Genomic DNA, 18,647 nt, shown 5'->3' with positions numbered 1-18,647 from the left:
GTTTTTTTTTGTTGTTGTTTGACTGTTGTTTTGTTTTTTTCCTACTCTCACTTCTTGTCTCCCTCTTCCTCCACCTTCTCCTCCTCATTATCATCAATTCAATCTATGTCAAAAAAATCACAAGGTTACCCCCTCTATAGGAAAGGAAAGCTGACATATAGGGCGCTGTGGACAATACTGCAAAAGGTAAACACCTATATAGATAGACCTCACTAATACAATGGTCAGTACTCGAGACACGAAACCTATACATACCCAAAAGTTGAACTATTAGTTTTCTTTCCTTACAAATACTATACTTATCTATTTTTCTGTACTCAGGGCACCTCTTGTCCTCCTGACCTCTCTACATTAATATACACCTAAGCTAACTTCTATATGTTTATATGTGGGCAGGAGCACACAGAAATTGGAATCCTCCTTAAGGAACAAACCTAAACCACAAACAACCCATACCTATACCCTATATAGACCCTCCCATATACTATCCCCTCTCCCTCCCCCAGAAATCTGGCTATCCCTTCTCCCCTCAATACCACCCCCGATATCCCCACCACATTATAACTCTCCACCCTCAGTTCTTAATCCATTAGTTATCAAGACCGACCTCCTACCCCAATGAGCCAGTACCCACTACACAAGTGAAGAGACACCCGCTCAAACTCTCACCTCGTTCCCGGCAAGAAAATGCAACCAACACCCCGACTGATCAATGCACTGTGGCCCTCCTAATCACCTCTCCCAAATGTGGACTGTGGCTTGATACTGGAACTAGCTCCAAAGGACCCCCACTGCAAGAACTCTACCCAAGACCTCCCTACCTGGACCCCACACTTCACAAGGAAGTCTCAAAAGACAATGGGGAAGCCTGTACTTTCATCATTAATATAGACCTATATAACACTACTTCTTATCCTGTTTCTCCCCAAATGTAATCTCCTGTATCACTTTCTCCCTATTTCTTTTATTTTTCTCTCTTTTTTCTTTTGCTTTTTTTATTCTTGTTCGTTTTTTTCTTGTTTTTTTGTTTGTTTGTTTGTTTGTTTTGTTTTGTTTTAGTTTTTGTTATTTGATTTGATTTGTTTTTGTTTCTTTTGGGTCACTCCTGGCGGCACTCGGAGGGTGCTCCTGGCTCTATGAACAGAGATCGCCCCTGTTGGCATGGGGGACCATATGGGATGCTAGAATTTAAGCCACCATCCTTCTGCAGAAAGGACAGACGCCTTGTCTCCATGCTATCTCTTCTGGCCCCACTTTACTCCTTTAATTACTTCTTTTATTTAATCTTTTTTTTTGTAAAGAAACTTTTTTTTTCCCTTTAGATATGTGTGAGCATATATACTCCTAGTTTTTGTCAGGTGTCTGTTTTCTTCTCTCTCCACCCCCAAATCCATCAGCAATATAATGTAGCACCACTTCTTCCTGAAAAGACATATTAAACAAAGGGAAAATTTTATGTGTACAAACCAGCTCTTATCTACTAGGGATAAGAACTCATACTTGTTTACAACACAGAGACATCTCCCACCCTGAACGTATGTCATGTGGAAACAACTTAGACTCCAGGGAACTAGACACCGACCATCCAGCCTTGACTTCTGGACCCCAGACATAGAAACGACAGAGTTCTCCACAACAGCTCCAGGAGCCCAATTCCCTCTAGGGCATGCATAATGCTGCTCTGATGCCAACACGTGCCAGTGCTAAATTGATAACCTGAGAATGAGGAAATGGAAACAACTTGATCTAAGAGCAAGTTGTCCTTCCTCATCAGTCAACAATAAGACAAAGTAAGAAAACATATCACCCTTTTGATCTGTGCAAAAGCCAAGACTGCTTTATACAGATGACTGGATGTTACAACCAAGACCGGACAGTACACATCCAGGGACCAACAACAACAGCAACAAAAAGCTCTAGCCTAGCTTTTGGTCTACAATCTGTTCAACAAACAAGAGCTCCAATTCCAGAAGTCTGACTGAGACAATAGCAACTGAATGGGTCTTCCGGAAACATAACCAAAGACTATCCCAGGCTCCATCCTAGGAGCAACATAATGACCAAGACCACCAACTACTGAAGATGGATTAAAATGACACTGAAGATACAGAACTGCTAGAACCACAAAGAAAGACTTCATCATAAGCTCCATTCCTTGAGCTGCACAATCACCAAGATCTCTAAATACAGAGGTCTGATTTTACCAACCATGACAAAACAGAAGTCTTCCATACACCACAAAAGCACCGAGGTGAGAGCAAATGATCATGCAAGGAGTCTATAGTTAATCCCATGATAGTATACTTCAGGGGGGAGAAACCCTGTATATCCTAGGCCAAGGGAATTCCCTCTATAATATCCCCAATAGTTACTGTGCCTATGCAGGGGGAGGGGGGAAGAAAAAGAAAAAAAGCACAAAACAATAATTTTTCCACATATTTATTGATTGATTGATTGATTTTTTGACGTCTTTATATTAGTGTTGAGATTGAAGTTGATGTCTCCAATATTATTTTATTTTATTTTATCTTATTTCTCTTTCTTTTTGCACTCCAGCATGAGCTGATTTCAGAACTGAGTCTGTTGTGTGGTGCTCGTCTTTATTGCTGTGGTGCTTACTGGATATTTAATTTGATATTTCTTTTCTGTATTGTGGTGGTGTTTCAATTGCCTTTATCACATCCTCTCTCAAACTGAGGTTGAAATCCTCTGGAAGAACTCTGCCTATTTTCAGCATATTTGACTTCTATTTTTTAATTTTGTACCCCAATCTATTGCTTTTTTTCCTTCAAACAAAGTCACATAACTCGATTTATCTAGCTTCGCTTCTTAAATAGAGGGGGAGACAGGGGAGGGTACCAGGACCAAACAGATAAATGATCACTAATAGTGAGCTGGACAAAGAGGGGACTACCTACTCTAGCAGTCCGGGGGGGTGATGGTGGGGTATATAGGTTGCAGAAGGGAAACTGGGATGGGGGAGGACAAATTTGGTGATGGGTATTCCCCTGACTCAATGTTGATATGTACCTAAAATACTACCGTGAAAGATATGTAAGCCATTATGATCAAAATTAAAATAAAATAAATCGCATTAATAAGAAAAAATTATAAAAAATCGCATTAAACCTTTGCATACCCCGAACATAACTGCTTGGGGTATGTGAATGTTTAATATGGTTTTTTTCTTACTAATGCGATTTTTATTGCTATAATTCGGTAGGCGAATAATCGTGAATACTGTGATATTTGAAGGCCAGCAGCGGGCCACAAAATGTTGTATGGAGGGCTGCAAACAGCCCATGGGCCGTGAGTTTGAGACCCCTGTATGAGATGGTACCTCATTGTAGTTTTGATTTGCATCTACCTGATGACTAGTGATGTCGAGAAATTTTTCATGTGCCTTTTGGCCATTTGTATTTCTTGTAAATTCTAGAAGTTCTATCATCTAAAACATATTATAAAGGGAGTGTGGGCAGAGAAACTCCATTCATTGTTTTTAGGATGGCAAAGATAAAATTTTTATGCTACTTTGATTGCAAGTGAATGTAATTGACTGGTTTGATCCCACAGTTTTACTTTTTGGAGAAAATCAGATTGATTAGTGAGATTTCTTGAGCAGATCCGGCCTCAGAGCTGCAAGTGTTCCTCTCCTTTTGGGAGGACAGAATTTTATTTAAAATGATAACACAAAAATTAAGTTAAAGCAACATAGCATTAATTATCTTAAATTTGTTATGAAGCAAGGTAAATTTTTTATAGTCATAATATTTAAATGCATTTTATAAGCAAGTAAATAAAGTAGTGGTGGCAGGTATAGCTATTTTTTGAGGCTATAAATATAAGAGAAATAAAAGAAGCAAAAAATTTGCCACAATAGCAAGTTAAATTGAATTTAGTTATACATAAGATTATAAAATAATTATTGTATACTTAAAAGAAATGTTTGTTAAGAGAACTACATAATTGACATAACTGATTGCATTGTATATATTTTTAAATAAAGGAGAGCAAATTTATAGAAAAATCATAGAAAGAATAGGGAGAGGAAATTTTTTTCTTATTTAAATGAAAAGTTAAGTAGCAAGTAAGATGTGAACATTATTAATGTAAGTTACTTGTTAACTGGCATTTGTGTGAAGGCACACTGCCAGTCTTACTTAGGAAAAACTTTAATGCTCTGCTGGGAGAAAACACAGCTGAATTACATTACTGTCATTTTCTCACTTAAATTTTTAGGGTAAGATTTTCCTGGTAAGGTTAAAGTTAGATTAGTAGTTGTTTTAAAACTTTGTTACTTATGACAAGTTTGTTATAATCAGTAAGTAACTTTCATTTAAGTCCTTTAAAACTGCATATAATTTACTAAAATACAGAGAGTTAGTTGCTCTTCACATGTAAACTTAAAATTTTATTTTCAGATAGCTGAATATTACATTATGCTCTTTAGCATAAATTTAGTAAGGTTGGAGAAATTTACTTTTGCAGGACAGCCATTGAAGGCTGTAGAGTTCCTTAGTTGACTTAAATTTGCAAGAGGGTTAATTTGGACTGCAGAGAAGGCTTCCTGTCTATACATATGCAAATTAATATAGCAATTAAGTATCACAATACTAAAAACATTGGAGATGCCAGGAGGCATCTACACACTTACACAAAAGGAAAACAAAACCTCACAAATGAAGATCTCCAATTAATAGAAATAGGACCCACCACAGCAGCCCGGGAACTTCTTCCCGCTGCAGCAAAAGCCAAACTCCTGGGGCGTCTCCAGGGTCATGACCTATAGTTTTTGAACCTGTCAGTTCACTACCACTCGGAATCCACATCGAGTGGGGACTCTTAATTCCACCCAGAATCCACGTCGAGTGGAGACTCTCAAGCCCTCGATCACACAACTATTTCCCTATTTCTATTTCCAACACACGTCAAATCACAACCAACAACACAAGATATACTGCTAGTTCCTACACACATCAAATTACAACTGACATCACAAGATATACTACTCAAAACCCACCGAGTTCGTCTATTCACCACTCCACTCAGGGCATATCAAGGACTCCTGGCTGGCTCGCCAATGAAAGGTCCGGCAGTCCAGATAACACTCCAACACGGAGAAATGAAGAGACAATTACTCAGGCAAAAGCTCAAGTGGGTCTTTATTCTGGCCAGTCAGGGTCAACTGCCGTGTGCCTGTAACAGGACAAAGGCAAAAGACCTCGTGGCTTTCTACATCCCTCCTTATATATTATAGGGGGGAAGAAGTAGCAGCGACTTTCTTAGAGGCGGGACATCCGCCAATGTTATACGAGGTATTGGTGGGGGTGAGGTAGTGATGACTTCCTTAAGGGTGGGACATCCACCAAGGTAAGGGGAGGGGGTAGTGATCTCCCCCTTTTAATTTCTAATATGTGTTATCAAGTTTTTCTCCCTCTCTTTCTTTATGAGTTTTGCCAATGGTCTATCAATCTTGTTTATTTTTTCAAAGAACCAACTTCTACTTTCGTTGATCTTTCAGATTGTTTTTTGGGTTTCTATTTTATTGATTTCTGCTCTCAGCTTTGTTAATTTCTTCTGTCTCCCTATTTTTGAATCTTTTTGTTGAGCACTTTCTAATTCTATAAGCTGCGTCATTAAGCTATTTATGTATGCTCCTTCTTCCTTCCTGATGTGTGCTTGCAAAGCTCTAAATTTTCCTCTCAGTTTCCCTTTTGCTGTATCCCATAGGTTCTGATAGTTTGTGTTTTAATTGTCATTTGTTTTCAGGAAAGTTTTGATTTCCTCTTTGATTTTATCTCGGATCCACTGGTTGTTCAGTAGTAGACTGTTTAATTTCCAGGTGTTAAAGTTTCTCTTCTGTGTCCCTTTGTAGTTCACATATAACTTCAGAGCCTTGTGATCAGCAAAGGTAGCCTGCAAAGTTTCCATTTTTTTGATTTTATGGAGGTATGTTTTATGTACCAGCATGTGGTTTATCCTGGAGAATGACCCATGTACATTGGAAAAGAATGTGTATCCAGGTTTCTGAGGATGGAGTGTCCTATATATATTTAGTAGGCCTCTTTCTTCCATTTCTCTTTTCAGAGCTAGTATATTTTTGTTGAGTTTCAATCTGGTTGACCTATCAAGTGTTGACAGGCCCGTGTTGAGGTCTCCCGCATTATTGTGTTATTATTGATATCCTTTTTCAGATTTGTCAACAATTGTATTAAATACTTTGCTTGTCCCTCGTTGGGTGCATATATGTTTAGGAGAGTGATTTCTCCCTGCTGTACATATCCCTTAATTAGTACATAATGTTTATCTTTGTCCCTTACAACTTTTCTGAGTATAAAGTTTGTGTCACCTGATATTAGTATGGCCACTGCAGCTTTTTTAAGGGTGTTGTTTGCTTGGATGATTTTCCTCCAGCCTTTGATTTTTGAGTCTATTTTTATTCTGACTATTCCGATGTGTTTCTTGTAGGCAGCAGAATGTTGGGTTCAGTTTTTTGATCCATTTTGCCACTCTGCCTCTTAATGGGTGCATTTAGTTCACTGATATTGAGAGAGATAATTGTCATGGGATTTAATGCCATCTTTGTGTAGTTTGGTGTGTTTGTTGGTCTGTCTTGTATTTAAAGTAGATCTTTCAATTTTTCTTTTAAGGCTGGTTTTGAGTCTGTAAAGTTTTTGAGCTGCTGTTTGTCTGTGAAGCCATGTATACTTCCTTCAAACCTGAAAGTGAGTTTTTCTGGGTGCAGTATTCTAGGTGAAGCATTTATTTCATTGAGTTTTGTCACTATATCCCACCACCAATTCTGGCCTTGAGTGTTTCTGGTGACAGGTCTGCTGTAAATTTCAAGGATGCTCCCTGGAATGTAATTTCCCTTTTTGATCTTGCTGCTTTCAGTATTCTATCTCTATCTGTGGGATTCATCATTGTGACTAGGATGTGTCTTGGGGTGTTTTTCCTGGAGTCTCTTTTAGCTGGTACTCTTTGGGCATATATTGAAAGTTTCTATGGAAGTCACTTCACACCTAGGACTTCATACAGTCTCCAGACTGAAGAGGCAGCTGTTGAGAGAGGGCCTTTGCCCGTTTTCCATTGGTTGTGCCTGGTGGGGTTTCCATCTGAATCAGAAAGGCACTCAGGTCAGGAGACTGAGTACACAAGGACACTAGCAACAGAAGCAATTGTTTCCACACTATTTACTGAACTTACTTGGTGGAATCTACCAGGCCACATTTTTAGTTTATTGTTTATGATGATAATTTTATGATATAAAGGATCATATCCAGGGTTTCACATGTGCAAGGTAAGTGTCTTACTGCTGACAGGATATTATTTTAAAGGCTTTTCTCTTTCTCTTCCCATGGTATCCCCTGTGGAAGAGAGTACTATTATTTACAGATTTCCTGAAATGTCACTCCTCAGGATATTTACTGGAAAATTTCACCACCATGCACATATAAGCAAATTTTGTGACTTCATATTTTCTTTTTTTTTTTCTTTTTTTTTTCTAATTTAATTTTTTTTATTTAAACACCTTGATTACATACATGATTGTGTTTGGGTTTCAGTCATAAAAGGAACACCACCCATCACCAGTGCAACATTCCCATCACCCAAGTCCCAAATCTCCCTCCTCCCCACCCAACCCCCGCATGTACCCTAAACAGGCTCTACATTTCCCTCATACATTCTCAATATTAGGACAGTTCAAAATGTAGTTATTTCTCTAACTAAACTCATCACTCTTTGTGGTGAGCTTCCTGAGGTGAGCTGGAACTTCCAGCTCTTTTCTCTTTTGTGTCTGAAATTTATTATTGCAAGAATGTCTTTCATTTTTCTTAAAACCCATAGATGAGTGAGACCATTCTGCGTTTTTCTCTCTCTCTCTGACTTATTTCACTCAGCATAATAGATTCTGTGTACATCCATGTATAGGAAAATTTCATGACTTCATCCCTCCTGACAGCTGCATAATATTCCATTGTGTATATGTACCACAGTTTCTTTAGCCATTCGTCTGTTGAAGGGCATCTTGGTTGTTTCCAGAGTCTTGCTATGGTAAATAGTGCTGCAATGAATATAGGTGTAAGGAAGGGGTTTTTGTATTGTATTTTTGTGTTCTTAGGGTATATTCCTAGGAGTGGTATAGCTGGATCGTATGGGAGCTCGATTTCCAGTTTTTGGAGGAATCTCCATATTGCTTTCCATAAAGGTTGAACTAGACGGCATTCCCACCAGCAGTGGATAAGGGTTCCTTTCTCTCCACATCCCCGCCAGCACTGTTTGTTCTCATTCTTTGTGATGTGTGCCATTCTCTGTGGTGTGAGGTGGTATCTCATTGTTGTTTTGATTTGCATCTCTCTGATGATTAGTGATGTGGAGCACTTTTTCATGTGTCTTTTGGCCATTTGTATTTCTTCTTTGTCAAAGTGTCTGTTCATTTCTTCTCCCCATTTTTTGATGGGATTAGATGTTTTTTTCTTGTAAATTTCTGTCAGTGCCTTGTATATTTTGGAGATTAGCCCTTTGTCTGATGGGTATTGGGTGAATAGATTCTCCCACTCAGTGGGTGGCTCTTGAATCCTGGGCACTATTTCCTTTGAGGTGCAGAAGCTTCTCAACTTAATATATTCTCATCTGTTAATCTCTGTTTTCACTTGCTTGGAGAGTGCAGTTTCCTCCTTGAAGATGCCTGAAGTCTCAATGTCCTGGAGAGTTTTGCCTATGTGTTGTTCTATATATCTTATGGTTTGGGGTCGGATATCAAGGTCTTTAATCCATTTGGATTTTACCTTTGTACATGATGTTAGCTGGGGGTCTAAGTTCAATTTTTTGCAAGTGGCTAGCCAGTTGTGCCAACACCACTTGTTGAAGAGGCTTTCCTTGCTCCATTTAGGATTTCCTGCTCCTTTATCAAAAATTAGGTGATTGTTTGTCTGGGGAACATTTTCTGAGTATTCAAGCCTATTCCACTGATCTGAGGGTCTATCCTTATTCCAATACCATGCTGTTTTGATAACTATTGCTTTGTAGTAAAGTTTAAAGTTGTGGAAAGTAATTCCTCCCATATTCTTTTTCCCAATGATTGCTTTAGCTATTCTAGGGTGTTTATTGTTCCAAACAAATTTCAAAAGTGCCTGATCTACCTCTTTGAAGAATGTCATAGGTATCTTTAGAGGGATAGCGTTGAATCTGTATAACGCCTTGGGGAGTATTGCCATTTTGATGATGTTAATCCTGCCAATCCATGAGCAGGGTATGTGTTTCCATTTCCGCGTGTCCTCTCTTATTTCTTGGAGCAGAGTTTTATAGTTTTCTTTGTATAGGTCTTTCACATTTTTAGTCAAGTTGATTCCAAGATATTTGAGTTTGTGTGGCACTATTGTGAATGGGGTTGTTTTCTTAATGTCTATTTCTTCCTTATTACTATTGGTGTATAGAAAGGCCATTGATTTTTGTGTGTTAATTTTGTAGCCTGCCACCTTGCTATATGAGTCTATTGTTTCTAGAAGCTTTTTGGTAGAGTCTTTAGGGTTTTCTAAGTAGAGCATCATGTCATCTGCAAACAGTGAGAGCTTGACTTCTTCCTTTCCTATCTGGATTCCCTTGATATCTTTTTCTTGCCTAATCGCTATAGCAAGTACTTCCAGTGCTATGTTGAATAGGAGTGGTGAGAGAGGACAGCCTTGTCTTGTGCCAGAATTTAGAGGGAAGGCTTTTAGTTTTTCTCCATTGAGGATAATATTTGCCACTGGCTTGTGGTAGATGGCCTTAACTATATTGAGAAAGGTTCCTTCCATTCCCATCTTGCTGAGAGTTTTGATCAAGAATGGGTGTTGAACCTTATCAAATGCTTTCTCTGCATCTATTGATATAATCATGTGGTTTTTATTTTTCTTGTTGTTGATGTTGTGTATTATGTTGATAGATTTACGGATGTTAAACCATCCTTGCATTCCTGGGATGAAACCTACTTGATCGTAGTGGATGATCTTCTTAATGAGGTATTGAATCCTATTTGCCAGGATTTTGTTGAGGATCTTTGCATCTGCATTCATCAGCGATATTGGTCTGTAATTTTCTTTTTTCGTAGCATCTCTGTCTGGTTTAGGTATCAAGGTGATGTTGGCTTCATAAAAGCTATTTGGGAGTGTTTCCACTTGTTCAATTTCATGAAAGAGTCTTGCCAGGATTGGTAGTAGTTCCTCTTGGAAAGTTTGATAGAATTCATTAGTGAATCCATCTGGGCCTGGGCTTTTGTTTTTGGGCAGACTTTTGATTACCATTTTTATTTCATCAATGGTGATGGGGGTGTTTAGATATGCTACATCCTCTTCTTTCAACCGTGGAAGATTATAAGAGTCCAAGAATTTATCCATTTCTTCCAGGTTCTCATTTTTAGTGGCATAGAGTTTTTCAAAGTAGTTTCTGATTACCCTTTGAATCTCTGTCATATCAGTAGTGATCTCTCCTTTTTCATTCCTAATACGAGTTATCAAGTTTCTCTCTCTCTCTTTCTTTGTTAGGTTTGCCAGTGGTCTATCAATCTTGTTTATTTTTTCGAAGAACCAACTTCTGCTTTCGTTGATCTTTCGGATTGTTTTTTGGGTTTCCACTTCGTTGATTTCTGCTCTCAGCTTTGTTATTTCCTTCTGTCTTCCTATTTTTGGGTCCTTTTGTTGAGTACTTTCTAGTTCTATTAGCTGTGTCATTAAGCTACTCAGGTAAGCTCCTTCTTCCTTCCTGATGTGTGCTTGCAAAGCTATAAATTTTCCTCTCAGTACTGCTTTTGCTGTGTCCCATAAGTTCTGATAGTTTGTGTCTTTATTGTCATTTGTTTCCAGGAACCTTTTGATTTCCTTCTTGATTTCATCTCGGACCCACTGGTTATTGAGTATGAGGCTGTTTAACGTCCAGGTGTTAAAGTTTTTCTTCTGAGTCCCTTTGGAATTCACAAATAATTTCAGAGCCTTGTGGTCAGCAAAGGTAGTCTGCAAAATTTCTATCCTCTTGATATTATGGAGGTATGTTTTATGTGACAGCATGTAGTCTATCCTGGAGAATGTCCCATGTACATTGGAGAAGAATGTGTATCCAGGTTTCTGGGGATGGAGTGTCCTATATATATATCCACTAGGCCTCTTTCTTCCATTTCTCTCCTCAGGTCTAGTATATTCTTGTTGGGTTTCAGTCTGGTTGACCTATCCAGTGTTGACAAAGCCGTGTTGAGGTCCCCCACAATTATTGTGTTGTTATTGATATTGTTTTTCAGATTTGTCAACAGTTGTTTTAAATATTTTGCTGGCCCCTCATTTGGTGCATATATGTTTAGGAGAGTTATTTCTTCCTGCTCTACATACCCCTTGATTAATATAAAATATCCATATTTGTCCCTTACAACCTTCCTGAGTATAAAGTTTGCATTATCTGATATTAGTATGGCCACTCCAGCTTTTTTATGGGAGTTGTTTGCTTGGATAACTTTTCTCCAGCCTTTTATTTTGAGTCTATGTTTGTTCTGACTATTCAGGTGCGTTTCTTGTAGGCAGCAGAAGGTTGGATTGAGTTTTTTGATCCATTTAGCCACTCTGTGTCTCTTAACTGGTGCATTTAGTCCATTGATGTTGAGAGAAAGAATTGTCCTGGGATTTAATGCCATCTTTATATCGAAATTTGGTGTGTCTTTTGGTCAGTCTTGTCTTAGATTAGGTCTTTCAGTTTTTCTCTTAAGACTGGTTTTGAGTCTGTAAAGTTTCTGAGCTGTTTTTTGTCTGTGAAACCATGTATTCTTCCGTCAAACCGGAAAGTGAGTTTTGCTGGGTACAGTATTCTAGGTGAAGCATTCATTTCATTCAGTCTTGTCACAATATCCCACCACTGCTTTCTGGCATTTAGTGTTTCTGGTGACAGGTCTGCTGTAAATCTCAAGGATGCTTGCTTGAATGTAATTTCCCCTTTTGATCTTGCTGTTTTCAGAATTCTGTCTCTATCTGTGGGATTTGTCATTGTGACTAGGATGTGTCTTGGGGTGGTTTTTCTTGGGTCTCTTTTGGTTGGTACTCTTCGAGCATGCAGGATTTGATCACATATATTCTTTAGCTCTGGGAGTTTCTCTTTAATGATGTTCTTGACTGTTGATTCTTCCTGGAAATTTTCTTCCTGGGTCTCTGGGACTCCAATTATTCTTAAGTTGTTTCTGTTGATCTTATCATAGACCTCTATTTTCATCTGTTCCCATTCTTTGACTAATTTTTCCATTGTCTGTTCATTTGTTTTAAGTTTTTTTTCCCAATCTCTCCTGTTGTATGGAATTGTTATGTATCTCATCTTCCACAGCACCAAGTCTATTCTCAGCTTCTGATACCCTGTCCCAGAGCTTATCCATTTTGTCATTCACTTCGTTTACTGATTTTTTCAGGCCTGTTATTTGACATGTTATTTCAGTTTGGAGTTTTGTGATTTCTGTCTTCATATTTTCTTGATTTTTATTAGTGTTCTGTTCTATTCTATTCATGGTTTCTTTGAGTTCTTTGAGTATATTCCATATTGCTACTCTAAAGTCCTTATCTGAGAGATTGATTAGTTGCTTGGTCGTTAACTGGTCATCAGAATTGTCATCTTCATTCTCTATGTCTGATGCTGGCCTGCGTTGTTTCCCCATTGTCACACTTGTATTGTGGGTTTTTCTATGTGTTGTGTTGGTATTCATTGGTTATATGATGCAGGCAACACACTTCTCTGGCTCCGCCCTTTCTGGATGGGCCGACTTGCCTCCAAGGTAGGGGAGTCCTCCGTGGATGAAGCCTCACACAGGATCAAATCTTAGGCCCAAGCACGCAGCAGAGAAGACAGTCTGGAGAGAAATTCTTGCTTCTGTGATCCAGTACAGTTCTTAGTGTGGTTTTTTTCTTCTTGTGATGGTGTTCTTTTTTTTAGAAAGAGCGGACGGCTGCGTAGCGAAGTGGAGCTAAGTGCCTTCTGGAGCCTCTTTTCAGGCCACTCTCAGGAGGTTTACGCAACAGGATAGCAGAGAGACACACACAGGCAGCACTCACAGTTTTTCACAGTCGGGCCCCACTGGTCAGGCGTAGTTTTCACTCGCTCGCTGGGCAGCTTCAGAATGCTGTATTTTTGGGGTTCACTTCCCAGGACTCTGAGGAGAGTCACTGGCTCGCTGGGTAGCTTCCGAATGTAGTTTCTTTGGGGTTCGCTTCCCAGGGCTCTGAGGAGAGCTTCCAGAGTTTAGGAAAGACAGAGAAGGGTAGGACAGGGCTCCCTTCCAGTGCTCAGTTTCCTCAGAATAAGCACAGCCCGGTGTAGAGTCTGCAGGTAGAGCAATCAGCACTCTGCCTGGAGACCCCCACATCCAGCCATTTCTTACTCACTCCCTGGCTCGCTGGGTAGCTTCCGAATGTAGTTTCTTTGGGGTTCGCTTCCCAGGGCTCTGAGGAGAGCTTCCAGAGTTCAGGAAAGACAGAGAAGAGTAGGACAGGGCTCCCTTCAGGTGCTCAGTTTCTGGTTCGCTGGGTAGCTTCCAAATGTAGTTTCTTTGGGGTTCGCTTCCCAGGGCTCTGAGGAGAGCTTCCAGAGTTCAGGAAAGACAGAGAAGGGTAGGACAGGGCTCCCATCTGGTGCTCAGTTCCTCAGAAGAAGCACAGCCCGGTGGAGACTCTGCAGGTAGAGCAATCAGCACTCTGCCTGGAAACCCCCACCTGTAGCCATTTCTCACTCACTCACTGGCTCGCTGGGTAGCTTCCGAATGTAGTTTCTTTGGGGTTCGCTTCCCAGGGCTCTGAGGCGAGCTTCCAGAGTTCAGGAAAGACAGAGAAGGGTAGGACAAGGCTCCCTTCCGGTGCTCAGTTCCTCAGAAGAAGCACAGCCCGGTGGAGATTCTGCAGGTAGAGCAGTCAGCACTCTGCCTGGAAACCCCCACCTGCAGCCATTTCTCACTCACCGACTTCATATTTTCTAACAGCTGTATAGTAGTCCATTGTATAGAGGTGCCATTGGTTCTTTAGCCACTCATCATTGTTGGGCATCTGGGATGTTACCAGATTCTGGCTATTGTAAATAGCACTGCTATGAACATAGGAGTGCAAAGGCCATTATTGTATTGTGTTTTTGTGATCCTTGGGTGTATCCCTAGAAGTAACATTACTGGATCATATGGAATTTAAATTTCTGTGTTTTTTTTTATGGTTTTTGGGCCACACGAAGTGATGCTGAGGAGTTATTCCTTGCTATGATTTCAGAAATCGCTCCTGGCTTAGGGGAGCATATGGGACACTGATGATCTAACCGCAGTTTGTCTTGGGTTAGTGAGTGCAAGGCAAATGCCGTACCACTTGTGTCACTACTCTGGCCCCATATTACCAAAATTTTTAATAGCTATCCAGGGCCTACCTCTAAGAAGACTGAAATTTTTCAAATTTGACACTTACCATTGAGTTCAATTCAAACCATTGACTAAGTAACTGTGGTAGCATTCTCTACAATTATTTTACATGCATATTGTCTGGGTTTTTATGTGCCAGTACCCTAACTTTTAAAAACATCTTAGCCACCTAGAAAATTACTCTCATCATCATGAATTTTGAAGCTCTAGACTTAGAGTCAGAGCTTGGTGTTAACTCAGTTTCTCCTTTTCTTTTACTTGTATTGTAAGTACGCCACTTTGCTTTGTTAGCAAAGGCTCATCTTGAAAGAGACATCACTTCAAAGATGCTATCTTGAGTGCACACTTAGGTAAATGATGTGCACACTTAGGTAAAATGCAGGCCACCTGCCACCATGAAGCCTCCATTGTTCCAGGATCCTGGTTGGTTTCTTTAATTGACCACAGCATACACTTGCTTCCTCCCATTTTTTTTCTCTGCACATTTTAGTATACATATATATTTTTTTCTCTTTCAAATATACCAGGAGTTAGCCATAAAAACCTAGAAACCTCCATTCTATGCCAATGTACACATACTTAAATAATTGATGTACATATTCTCCCCTCTCTCTTCCTGACCTTATGGTAGCTGTACTATGTTTGTCTAGGTTCTGCAAATAAAAAAAAAAAACTCACCTCCAGTTTCCCTATAATTACTGCTAAAAATGTTTTATGATCTTAAAAAGAACCGCCAGTTCTTTTTCAAACATAATATTTATTATTAATAGGCCAAGAATGACATAAAACACAAGCTCACCCCCATTGGGTATTCCTATAACTCCGAACTTTACTATTTAAGAGAATGGGAGTTAAGAATAAAGAAGAAGATCACTCAGAGGTATCAGGCCAAGCACTTTAGAGAGGTAAATAGAATTAATATCTTACTAATTAATTAACATTAATTAATTTATAGGAATTCTTGATCCTTGGCTGATGTGAATGAGACTGTGTAGTGTATATGTCTATAAGACTGTGTGTCTATATAAATAAGAAAGCAGGCATGTGGTTTGGTGTTTACATGAGGGAATTGTGAATAATGTGTTTCTGGTTATGAGTATAAGCTTGTGGTGACATCCACACAATTGTGAATAAAGTGTGTATATGTTGACATGTATGTAAAAGTATGTGGGAAGCCTGTGTGCAAGGAAGCATATATAGCAGACATAGGTATTTGTGCAGATATGTTCAAGCATATGTATGTATTGTAGTCATATACATATACAAACGTGTGCATGTATGACATATATATCCAGGCATGCATGTGAAGGTAGGTGAAGGTATGCAGATATATGTATATGTATAGGAATATAACTATAAACATATGTATTTATACCAGGGTATATTAGCAAGAGGAAGAAAGTCTTGAAGAGAGAGTTGTGTTTTCTGAGGAAAATAAGAGTAATCATTGTCCATGCATGAAATTCTAAATCATACCAGGCTGTGCTGGCAAGCTCTGTTTATAGGGGACACATATTCTGGGGCCATATAAATCTGCCAGTAATTTGATGACCCATCTGCAAGCGTTGTATCTGAGTTATCCTGTGGGGGCTGCATGGATTTGTGCCTGCATGATTGCAAGAGCCCCGGAGATCTGGGAGGGATCAAGGGGGCTCTGTGTGTACTGCTGGTGTCCTCTGTGTGGTGTTGCCTTGACCCAGACACTGTATGACAGGTAGAGCCTGTCTGCTGCTGCCTTTTATACTCCAGTGTCAGAAGTGGTAGAATGAGCAAGAGAGCAGGAGCAGGGGAGAAGGGTCCCAGCTAGGAGAGAGTCCAGGATAATCCATGTGTGTTGCCCCGCAGAACTCCAGCATGAAGATCTTCCTACTGTTGGCAATGATCGTGGCCTTTGGTAAGAGTATGCCTGGGTCTCTGGTAATGAGGAGGACAGCACGGAATGGGGGCCAGGGGAAGAACCCTTAGCTCAGTTCCTCTGCCCCTTGTTTCAGCTCTTCCTATGAAATGAAGTGACTTGTGGGCGGGGTCAGCAGAGAGAGGTTGAGAAGGAAGACAGAGATGCATTGACACCAACCATGGCAATTTCCTTTTAGGTCTGCTGCCAGCCCATGGGGATTGGAGAGTTTTTGTAAACATGATTAAGACACTAACAGGAAAACATGCACCAACTGATTATGGCTTCTATGGTTGCCATTGTGGCTTTAAAGGCCAAGGATCCCCCAAGGATGCAACAGACTGGTGAGGCCACCCCTGGCCTTTCTTCTCTCGGGATATTTGTAGTCCTCAACAGGACTAAAGATTCAAGAATAATGCTGTTTTCCTATAGTTACAGGAGGGCTTAGCTGAAAAGCAGCAAATACGTTAAAATGCTCTAGAATATTTTTATATCACAAAACACTACCCTTGTTCAAAATGATATTAGTATACAAGACTCTCCTGAATGTTGAGAGGCCAGTATCTAATGGGTTTTCTTACTGTAGGTGCTGCTTTGTAAAAGACTGTTGTTACAGCCGGCTGAAGAAAGAGAAGTGTGAAACCAAACGTCTGAGATACATGGCTGATTATAAGGAGAACCAAATCATCTGTGGTAAGCAAGTCTTTATGCCCCAACCCAGTCCTCCTGTGTGCAGGATATAGTCACAGTGCTGGACATAAAGATAGGGATGCAGGGGCCAATGGTCTTTCCTCAGGCTCCTGGCTGTATGTAAAGTGAAGACAATGAAAGATAATATGGTGAGAAGCCTGATGTGAAATAAGCAACAAGGGATACCTTTCTTTACCTTATGTCCACATCTGCCTGGGGTGACTTCAAGCTGAGTCAGGGCCAAGGGTCCGCACAGAGCAGGGCCCAAGAACCACAAAGGAGTTGCCACAGTTCAGTCACCTCACCACTGTGTCCTCCCCGAGAACTCTCTCCATGGGTAGAAATCCCACACCTCAGAGGTGTGGACTGGATGAGTGGAAGCAAAGTAGAGACTGAAGGGGGAACACTGGAGAGAAGAGGTTGAAGGGTGTGTCCTGAGTAATATATTACTCAATGTGGTAACTGCAGTGGCTCCATGTGAATACCCTGAGTGGTATTAGAGAACCTCGGGGTCTCACCCACCATCCTAGGCTCTGTCTGGTCAGAAACTATCCCCATCCTGAGCTCTCCCAAGGGTCATAGATCTTTAGAAGCTTCAGTGACAGCAGCAGGAGATTTAGGGATCAGAGATGGGTGTGTGTTTGTGGGGTGTCTCCTTTCACAGAGCAAATTTCAGGGAGAGGAGGTACAGGTGGGCAGCTTCACCAACCAGCCTCACACCATGGACCAGCCTTCTCACAATTTCTTCTCTGCTATGCTGGCTTTCTATATCCATGCTACCATGGCAGATACTGCAATCCCAAGCATGGTGAATGGTGACCTCCTCCTTAGCATAGAAATCTGCTCTAGGGCAATATTCTTCTCAGAAGTAGCCAAGGCTTCCCTTTATAACTGCACACAGCAGAGCTCAGCTTTGCCCCAGGCACATGTAATGAGAAGGTGTCAGTTGTAGTTTTAGGTGTCCTCAAGGCTGTTGTGTGTCCCCTGCATAGGGTCCTCACCTCCTGAGGGTTTCATGTCTCTCTCCTCTCAGTAAGAACAATTTGGAAAACAAGTGTTTGTCTCACAAGGGAAACTTCTGGAATTCAGGGGATGTATTCCAAGACGCCATGGAGTACTAACTACCACTTATGTGTTTTTTATTTCAGTCGATCAGGACGCGTGTAAAAAACACCTGTGTGAGTGTGATAAAAAGACTGCCCTCTGCTTTAAGAACAACATTGACAGCTATAATAAAAAATACCAATTCTACAAAAGGAAGAACTGCAGTGGCAAGACCCCCAAGTGTTGAGAGCCTTATTCCAGCAAGAAGCCAGCCCTGACTTTCCTTCTCTCATACCTTCCTTCTCACCCTTATCAAGTTGTCTGAAAATGTAGAAACACCCTTTTCCCTGCCCATCCCCCCATTCCCACAGATAAACTAAAAACTGGGTGCTGGGGTTTCGGTTCTTTTTTCTTCCGGAGGCAGCAGTCTCTGTTTCCACTGTTCTGCTTCAAGTCTGTCTTCCTACTTAGCAGCAGCAGCCATACACCTGGAGGTGACTCTGAATAAAGTAGCTCATTGGAACATTGGATATGAGTGTGAGTGCATGGGTGTACAGAGCCACATTTGTTTGTGTGAGGGCAAATTGCACCAGATACTAGACTGGAAGGGGCAAAAAAGTACAGGTT

At 40.5% G+C, this 18,647-nt stretch overlaps 1 protein-coding gene across 1 annotated transcript; it reads left to right on the top strand.

Annotated features, from left to right (window-relative positions):
- The first annotated feature begins 16,219 nt into the window (after positions 1-16,219).
- LOC126006987 (phospholipase A2, membrane associated-like) lies at positions 16,220-18,267 on the top strand. The gene is made up of 4 exons (XM_049772520.1): positions 16,220-16,286; positions 16,486-16,630; positions 16,873-16,979; positions 18,125-18,267. The coding sequence occupies exons 1-4, from the start codon at positions 16,220-16,222 to the stop codon at positions 18,265-18,267; spliced, it is 462 nt and encodes a 153-aa protein (XP_049628477.1).
- Positions 18,268-18,647: the final 380 nt, after the last annotated feature.

Source organism: Suncus etruscus, chromosome 4 (genome assembly GCF_024139225.1).
Source record: "Suncus etruscus isolate mSunEtr1 chromosome 4, mSunEtr1.pri.cur, whole genome shotgun sequence".
NCBI classification, from domain to species: domain Eukaryota; kingdom Metazoa; phylum Chordata; class Mammalia; order Eulipotyphla; family Soricidae; genus Suncus; species Suncus etruscus.
The sequence above is the reverse complement of the archived record's forward strand: the minus strand, read 5'-3'. Positions and strand labels throughout refer to the sequence as shown.